Source organism: Eleginops maclovinus, chromosome 12 (assembly GCF_036324505.1).
Source record: "Eleginops maclovinus isolate JMC-PN-2008 ecotype Puerto Natales chromosome 12, JC_Emac_rtc_rv5, whole genome shotgun sequence".
Classification (NCBI taxonomy): Eukaryota; Metazoa; Chordata; class Actinopteri; order Perciformes; family Eleginopidae; genus Eleginops; species Eleginops maclovinus.
In genome coordinates, this window is record NC_086360.1 from 5,231,954 (window position 1) to 5,241,847 (window position 9,894).

General features: G+C 40.8%; 1 protein-coding gene across 1 annotated transcript in view; it reads right to left on the reverse strand.

Moving 5' to 3' along the window:
* znf608 (zinc finger protein 608) overlaps positions 1–4,838 on the reverse strand; it is a 54,881-nt gene extending 50,043 nt beyond the window's left edge. Inside the window, exon 1 of the mRNA XM_063896494.1 lies at positions 3,900–4,838. Within this exon, the coding sequence (XP_063752564.1) occupies positions 3,900–4,838 (939 nt within the window). The remainder of the gene's footprint in view (positions 1–3,899) is intronic.
* Positions 4,839–9,894: the final 5,056 nt, after the last annotated feature.

Sequence of the window (9,894 nt, forward strand, 5' to 3'; positions counted from 1 at the left end):
TTTACGGTATTTTGAATGCCAAAATTTAAGCTCAATCAACAGCAACTCAGTTTGCATGTGGGTTAAGTCCAGATAATAAGAAGTTATGGAAGGAGGCTAGAGTTAAAAGAACTGTGCTGTTTTAGTGGTCATACACGTATTGAAAATCAGAAGCAAAGACCACGATGGCAGCATAGCTAGCAGTGCGACCGACTAATCAGCTGTAGGAACAGTTCATGTTGATGTCTGGCTGACGGAGAGAACATTCAATCATGGATCAGACAAATGACTTAAAAAGGCTTCTTTCCCAAGAAGAAATAATTCTAACATCACATTTAAACACATGGGTGCATCTAATAACAACAATAGCATCTACATTACATTAAGGTCCAATTAAACACCAGCTGTTCTGGCAGACATGTCCATGACAAGGGGAATTTATCTGCCATGAGAATGGCGATTATACCTTTCGATTTTTGATTCAACAGAAAGATTTTGTAGACTATCTACACAGAATTTATCTTAAGGTAGTATTTATCTGTTTTGTATTTTGTACAATCTGAATTTTGTTACCTATATAAACATGAATTTGCCTTGGAACAGAACAAGTCAGCTAATGTGGAACTTTCTGTTGAAGCTACTATTGCATTCATATTGCAACTGGATGGTATATTTCTCCTAAAAAAAAACAATCGTTTGAGTTGAAGTGCTTATTTAGAAGAAAGGCATATGCCATATTTCTGACGGGATTCTGTGAAGGTTTCTAATACCAATTCATAGAATAACAGCTCACCTCTTTAAAATAAATAAGATTAACCGTACAAACTTGCCAGCACTTATCATCACATCACAATCAGCTGTAAAAGAACTGCACCTAATTTAAAACTAATTCTAAAAAGAGTTAAGTTATAAATAAAACCAAGACAACTCTGGAAAAAGAATAAGCAGGGATTTTTCTAGAAAAATAGTGTGAAGGTGCTAACATCACTTCCGGCCAACATTACGGCCCCGCCCACTTTCCGGCAAAGCGGAAAATAATAGTTTGGTCATGTCTTAAAGATATTGCACCACAAACAACAAACACATCCAGAGTTGCGGTTTCTTTACTTCCTCTACAGAAAAAGTAGAGCAAAAGAAAGGATGTAATTCAGAAATCACAGTTTCAGTGTCGGCCTGCTGCCTGTCACTCCTCCACCGGCAGACCCACCGGACATCCATCCCATATTTATCCCGTATTCTGGCATCACTTAATATTATAATATAATATTTTATGGGGAAAATCTGTATTTTGGTATGAGGGCGCAGCGCCCCATTTACCCGGTTTAGACAAAACCTTGATAAGTTTAAAGACTAAGTATATGGCAACTGTCAGTAGCTTATTTGACAGATTTGAGACAGATGAACACCAAACACGAATCCAAACCAGTTGCTTGTCAGTGCCTTAGAGAAGGTTAGCTTTAGATGGGTAAAATGTCTGTGTTAAGATTAGGCAGACAGGGGTCATGGCTAAAAGATAGCAACAATAAATCCTGACAAAAAACTGAATCAAAAGACTTTGTACAAACCAACTAACATTCACAGATCCTGAAAGAGGTTTTGCAGTTCAATCAATACATCATGGAAGCACAGGTTCAACCCTTCGTTGAGCGCCACTGAAGTCAACATGCCGTTGTGTCCTTGTGTCCTTGTGTCCCACTTCACCCTTAATTGCTCCTGCGGGAAATGTCCACAGTATTCAATCTATTACATCTATAATATATGTAATATGTAATGCAAAGGGCTGTAAGCACTTGGAAAAAGCGCAAAAATAAATACAATGAATTATTATTACTTCCTACTCTGACATGAGTTTTGACCCACACAACCACACAAGTTGTGGCCAATTAAGGTTTTACAGGGTTCAAACAAATGATTGAGATTTCTCTGGTAACTACAGTCTGTTCTATACTGGATGCTATACATTTTATGTGATACAATCGCTGTTAATTGTATGAAGTTACCCCTCAGATTTTACCGCCACGAAAGGTAAAACAGAAGAAACTTTGGAAAGTCTTTCAAACATTAACAACATCTCAGATATTATAAATGCAGTTTCATTTTGAGTACCATTTCTCTGTTTTTATATTGCTGTGGACAAAAACAGACTTTTGGTAGAGGTACAGAAACATAATCATCATTTGTGTTTCAGAAACCAAACTCAACTGTATCTGTGTTCTAGTTTAGCCTAACAATATCATTTAAAAAATAAATATCTGATTAAATATATGGGACAGAGTCTGACCATGGTATTCAATTAAAGTGTCTGGGTTTTATGGTGTTTGAAACCCCATTCAACAATCATATTGACAAAGGAAAATAGCATCGGTTTTAGAAAGGCAAAAATGTATTATAATTGATGGTTTCAGCCAGCCATGGATTTAGTCAACATTCAGTATTTAAATCTTTACATTTTAAAGTCAAGATTATTCTCTGCTTTTACCATTTAAAGGTATTAATTGCCTCTGGAGCGCCACTATAACTGTCACAGGACACTAAGACTCTTCAGTGCATCCCATATTTCTGTTGACAGGGAATGAATAACAGTCACTACGCAGCTCAGCATAAGTGTGTGTGTGTGTGTGTGTGTGTGTGTGTGTGTGTGTGTGTGTGTGTGTGTGTGTGTGTGTGTGTGTGTGTGTGTGTGTGTGTGTGTGTGTTTGTGTTTGTGTGTGTGTGTGTGTGTGTGTGTGTGTGTGTGTGTGTGTGAGTTTCACAGCCGAATGGGAATCCTTCAGATCAACAAATAAACAAAGCAGTCAGGGCAGGCCAGCGTTCCTCCTGTCAGCGGCATCTGCCAGCAGCAGGGAGGATGCTTCGGGTTTTTCCTGCCTCGTCTAATCTTGCATCCACAAAAAAAGAACAAAAAAAAAAAACACTCCTTCTGGACATCCTCCATCTGTTTCATTTTCTGTCCCTTTCAGACTCTTTCAGCCTGTGTCCTCTGCTGTCATGTGCGATTCCTCCCTCTCTATCAAACATCTCTTTCCCCACTTCACCTCTCTCCAGCCATCTTCCTCCATCTTTGTCTCTCCTGCGGATGACTTATTTAAACCCGAAAATCATTTCACAAGTGGTGACATCCCTGTTAGACCCTTAAACCACTGGAAAAAAGAGCTCCATAGAGCTTAAGCCATAGTCCAACCTGTCAAGCTGCAGTTTTTTAAAACATTTTAATGCACGCTCTAACTGCTGATTTATTTTGACTTCCTGTGTATTTTCCCAAATTAATTTACCCTGTGCAGACTCAACAAAAGGAGGATTTTCAGAAGAAGCAATTTTTTTCCCCAAAGGCATTTGCTGAGTTGCTGCTGCACATGTAGTTGTTCTCTCATTTAATATCCAGCAACACAAGGATAGCTGGATTTAATGGTACTGAAAGGAGGAGGAGGAGGAGGAGGATGGAGGACACACTGCTGCTGCTACTTCCCTCCTCCTCCTCCTCCTCCTCCTCCTCCTCCTCTCTTCATCTCCCCTCCAAAAGAAGAAACAGACAGAAAAAATCTCATCTCTTTACATTAGCATGTTAAATATCAGCAGACAGCCAGGGAGACTGGAAACAATGACACCAGTTAGTACATAACAAAAGGAAATACATATAATGTGGTAGGCAGAATCAGTCCTCCCTCCATCAACTCCATCCCTTTATACAGTCCTGCTGTGTGTCTGCTGCTGTACAGGCTTCTTTGTGGCCTCCTCACACCTGCATCTCACTGACTGCTCTATATCCAAAATATTACATTTCTCTCCTTTTATCTTAATGTTTCCCACCTTCTTATCTGCACCTGTGTGTATTTCATGTAAAGCAGCTGCTGGTGTGAGGTGACATCTGCTGTGTTTGTGTATGTGTAGTTATTGGCCTCCAGACAATAAGAGATGCTTACCTTATCGGCTCCTCTGTGTTTCTTGGCCGCCGGCGTGTCGTCATGCTGCCGCCTGACAACAATAGCACCGCCACCGCTTTTAACTCCACAATCCAGCGCGGTTTTATTGGCAGAGCCGCCGCCGCTAATCCCGCTAATATTGTTATTGTTTACGTTGCAAATGTTGCTATTATCTCCCATGATCCTGGAGTCCGGTGCGGCGCAGTGGCAGTGTCCGGGGCCGTCGCGGCACAGATGATGATCGGGCAGGGCGGACGAAGGGAGGAAGAGGGAGGGAGGAGGAGACGAGCCATCTCCGGGCTTCTCCTTCCTAGTCCGGGCTGGAAGAGCGGCAGCGTCCCTCTCCCTGTCTCTCTCCCTCTTCCAGCCCCGGATCACGTTTTTCCCCTTTCTTTCCTCCTTGCCTTTGGCGCATGTCGCAGAGGAGGCCGTGGTCACATCGGAGACGCCGTTGTTGTTGTTGATATTGCCGCTCCCGCCACTGCCATCAGTGTCTCTGCTGACCGCTGAAATCATCTCCACACCTTCCCCACCGACGCTCCGTTCAGCTTCCTTAAACTGAAGCTGCTGCAGCTGATGCTTACCGAGCCCGACACACACCTCGCCGCCGCTGCGCTCCGCGTCGGCAGCCGCTGAGTGATCCGCCGCCTCCGGTTCCTCTCGTCCCTCCCGACCGGCTCGGCTGCGTCTAAGCGCGGATCTCCTCGGCTCCGACCCGCCGCCTCTGCCGCCGCCACCGCCGACAGGTCCCCGGGTCTGGAGCGAGGGCAAGGCCGCGTGTCTGTCGGCTGAGCCAGGAGCGCAGGAGGAGGCGGAGGTGATGGAGATGGAGGAGGCGGTGCAGGAGGAGGTGGAGGAGGAGGCGGTGTGGTTGGGTGACAGCTCCCTGCAGTCCGTCAGAAGCCCTCCATTCTCCCCAGCTCTCAGGAAACGGTTCATCTCCTCCTCTCCTCGTGTCCTTTGTCGATCTTCACAATAATCAGCATTCAAGTCATTGTCAGCCCGCCGCAGTGTTGCAGAGCACGGAGCTGTAGGTGAGCACAGCTCTGTTATAGGCTGCTGGATCAGGCCTGCTCCACCACTAACTACACCTAGTGAATGACAGCTCTGGCTTTCTTGCATAGGTGTTTTAGTCAACTTATACATTTTTTAAAAAACTTATTTTACACAGAGGCTATACATTATAATAAAACACTAAAAAGAAAGTAAAATCACGTCACATAAATACTTCACACTTCTATTCTATTTTTGTTGACAAATACAAAAATATAGGCACATTTAAAAAAGTGTTTTATCTTATTGTTTGTTTTTTTTCTAATATAAGCCTATATTCTGGAAGAGTTATTTTTGTATCACGCCCTGAGTAATAGCTTGGCAAATGTGTCACTATGTCGATTCCTGTCATATCAGACAGTGGTTGACCACAGGGGGGCGATGCAGTGTTTGCTTTATTCTTCAAACATCCACTCAGGTGTAACTGATTGGATGTCCACCAAATCCAATGGACCGCTGCTTCCAATCAGCTGCTGTTTTCTGGAGCATTTAAGTTGCACTGATTGGTCACAAGGGGCGCTACGACATCTGTCTACTTGATATGTTTTAAACATCATACAATAAAAGAAGTAGTAGGACTTAGTTTCTCTGCAAATGCATTCCTATACCTACTGTGTTCACATTACATTTTTATTCTCGTATTTTGGCAGTTTGAATTCAAACAATAATACTTGGGTAATTCTCTCCACATGAGTTCAGGGGTGTCCAAACTACGGCCTGGGGGCCAAATGCGGCCCGCGGGCCAATTCAAATCGGCCCTCAGCAAATTCAAAAGTATATAGGAATATGGCCCATAAATGAAACATGTGCTTGTCCTGAATTGTACTTCTTAAATATAGATGAAAAGACATATTACACAGTATTATTCATGTGTTTATAAGCCCACTTTTCAAATAAATTGAGTCAATGAAAGTTAAAAACGTTTTCCAACAAATCTTAGTTGGTAAGAAAAAAGCCCAATGACTTATTTACATAACAAGGAATGAGCTGCCAACAAAATAAATGATACCCCATGGAAAGCTTTGATGCTCAGGAGAACATTCCTGCCCACTGCAATAACTCTGTACAATAATACCCCTCTGGCTGGCAGACAACTCACTGCTCCATAGACTCTGGACTTGCATTCCTTCACACTTAACATTGTACATGTACACTATATTATTATTGCGTTTTTGTACATGTGTATATTTCAATTGCATTTTTATTCATTTTCATTCATTTTTATTTTTACTTTATTTTTTACTTTTTGTTTTGTTTCTCTTTGTATTTCGCCGCTGCAACACAAACATTTCCCAGTTTGGGATAAATAAAGTACTTCTGATTCTGATCTAGGCTGTTGTTTCAGTAAAAATAAGGTGTCACAAGTTTCTACGACATGTCTTTTCAACCCCCTTTGGGGCCATTGCAGTCCTTAAAGATTGCAAGTATCAAGCAAAATTTACCTACATTTGATTGATTTTGTTCATTTATACACTTAACTTATGAGGCAATATACCTCACCTTTAGTGAGTGGCCCAGCCTTTCATGTATTTTTCTGTATGTGGCCCTTAGATAAAAAAGTTTGGACACCCCTGATGTACATGGATCATTATGCTGCCATGAGCCTAATAATAGTTGGTATAAATTCATTCAATATAATTTATAAAGTGTGTGGTCAATGTCCCAAACAGTGTATGAATTACACATACTAATTAAATTAGTATTAGTATCTCACAAGTATAGTGCTTAAAATGTAGTATCTTAAATTGGGCTTAATGCTAGGTTTAACGGACATTTGAAAAAATAAATCTTAATCACAGTTTTAAGGGCTATTCTGAGATTAGTAGATGTTTTAATTATGCAACAATTTCTGATAAGGAGTCCAGATACATTTTCCGAGGATATTTTAATATATATGGGAGAAAGTGGTTGTAGTGGTTGCAATTCAATTGTTTGCTGAGCAGTCCAGACAGAAAATCCTTTTTCAATCTCACCTAAAGGGACACTTAAAATATATATATGAATTACAATTCAAGGTGATGCAATAAATACACCAGGAACCCACATTCAGTACAGAGCGTTTGATAACACTGAAAAAATTGAAACGTTGACTTTAATTACATGTTTTATGTCAACAGATTACACAATTGTCTTAGTTTGTTGAAAGCATAATATTAAGTTGAGCCTAATAAAATAAATTCAATGATGTGTAATCTGTTGTCATAAAACGTTTCATTTTAGTTAACGTTTTATCTTTATCCAGTGTATAAAACGTTATCATTCTGAATAAACTCACTAAGTAAGTTTAAAGCTGTATGCTGCTCTGAGAAATGTTATTGCAGCTGAAAGGCAAGAGAAATAGTTGTGAATGAAATACATAGTGAGATGTCAGGAAATAAATGTTTTGGGAGAAGCTCTTGACAGTTTATTTGAAGGCAGAAATCCGTTTAACAATACTTTCAGTCTCTCAGACTATTTTTCGCTAGAACTCAAACTCTTTTTCCTGGGACCTCATTTATTCTTTCCTCCATAAGGACAAGTAACTTTGCGTTCTGCTGTCATGCTTAATACTCCAGGAATTTGGTTTTGCATAAGCAATCAAACAGAATTAGGTGTGGATCAGTGAAGACATACAGTGGGGCAAAAAAGTATTTAGTCAGCCACCAATTGTGCAAGTTCTCCCATTTAAAAAGATGAGAGAGGCCTGTCATTTTTATCATAGGTACACCTCAACTATGAGAGACAGAATGGGAAAAAAAAATCCAGGAAATCACATTGTAGGATTTTTAAAGAATTTATTTCAAATGATTGTGGAAAATAAGTATTTGGTCAATAACAAAAGTTCATCTCAATACTTTGTTATATACCCTTTGTTGGCAATGACAGAGGTCCAACGTTTTCTGTAAGTCTTCACAAGGTTTTCACACACTGTTGCTGGTATTTTGGCCCATTCCTCCATGCAGATCTCCTCTAAAGCAGTGATGTTTTGGGGCTGTCGCTGGGCAACACAGACTTTCAACTCCCTCCAAAGATTTTCTATGGGGTTGAGATCTGGAGACTGGCTAGGCCACTCCAGGACCTTGAAATGCTTCTTACGAAGCCACTCCTTCGTTGCCCTGGCGGTGTGTTTGGGATCATTGTCATAATGAAAGACCCAGCCACGCTTCATCTTCAGTGCCCTTGCTGATGGAAGGAGGTTTTCACTCAAAATCTCACGATACATGGCCCCATTTATTCTTTCCTTTACACGGATCAGTCGTCCTGGTCCCTTTGCCGAAAAACAGCCCCAAAGCATGATGTTTCCACCCCCATGCTTCACAGTAGGTATGGTGTTCTTTGGATGCAACTCTGCATTCTTTCTCCTCCAAACACGACGAGTTGAGTTTTTACCAAAAAGTTCTATTTTGGTTTCATCTGACCATATGACATTCTCCCAATCCTCTTCTGGATCATCCAAATGCCCTCTAGCAAACTTCAGACGGGCCTGGACATGTACTGGCTTAAGCAGGGGGACACGTCTGGAACTGCAGGATTTAAGTCCCTGGCGGCGTAGTGTGTTACTGATGGTAGCCTCTGTTACTTTGGTCCCAGCTCTCTGCAGGTCATTCACTAGGTCCCCCCGTGTGGTTCTGGGATTTTTGCTCACCGTTCTTGTGATCATTTTGACCCCACGGGGTGAGATCTTGCGTGGAGCCCCAGATCGAGGGAGATTAGCAGTGGTCTTGTATGTCTTCCATTTTCTAATAATTGCTCCCACAGTTGATTTCTTCACACCAAGCTGCTTACCTATTGCAGATTCAGTTTTCCCAGCCTGGTGCAGGTCTACAATTTAGTCTCTGGTCTCCTTTGACAGCTCTTTGGTCTTGGCCATAGTGGAGTTTGGAGTATGACTGTTTGAGGTTGTGGACAGGTGTCTTTTATACTGATAACAAGTTCAAAAAGGTGCCATTAATACAGGTAACGAGTGGAGGACAGAGGAGCCTCTTAAAGAAGAAGTTACAGGTCTGTGAGAGCCAGAAATCTTGCTTGTTTGTAGGTGACCAAATACTTATTTTACCGAGGAATTGACCAATTAATTCTTTAAAAATCCTACAATGTGATTTCCTGGATTTTTTTTTCTCATTCTGTCTCTCATAGTTGAGGTATACCTGTGATAAAAATTACAGGCCTCTCTCATCTTTTTAAATGGGAGAACTTGCACAATTGGTGGCTGACTAAATACTTTTTTGCCCCACTGTATATGTTGCACCAACCACAGATGTAATTACGACCAAGTAAACGTGAGCACACCTTCAATCATAATTTACAAAATAACAACACAGGCCTGACAGCTTTCTCTACAATGGACTGTAATGGGAGTAACAAAATGTCCTAAATATGTTTTAAATAAACATTTCCAATATTGCAGAATGGCTCCTTTAAAAGTTGTATGATCATTTGGAAAATATTTTTTCCCCAAACATCACTAGGTAGGACCGTTTTCTAAAGGTAATTGTTTGACTACTGGTAAGATTGATATTGCATCATAACATAGGTGTTTTGTACTTTATAGTTTATAATGAAAGTATACATTGACAAAATTAACAACTAAGATGCAGAGTAGAAGCATAACGTGACGTGAATTGTAAAAGTTACATTGCACCACTGTTTGAATTATTTACTATTATTATCATCCATGCCGCTTTTGAAGGGCTCTTTTAACATGTAAAGAAATATTTTGCAGTGAGAGCACAAAGTCCAGTCAGCTTATCATTGGGTCACTGATAAGAGATTTAAACAGTATGAGGAAGGGGGTTCAGCGAAATGTCCACATTATATGACTGTTGTCAAACCAAACAGAGCCAATGTACTGCACAGATAGGCACCGTCAGACATATATTGTATGTTCCAGGAGGCGTGTCATTTGTGAACAGCAACATAAATACTTGAAGGACAAAGTTGGGCACTGACGCAGAACATTTAT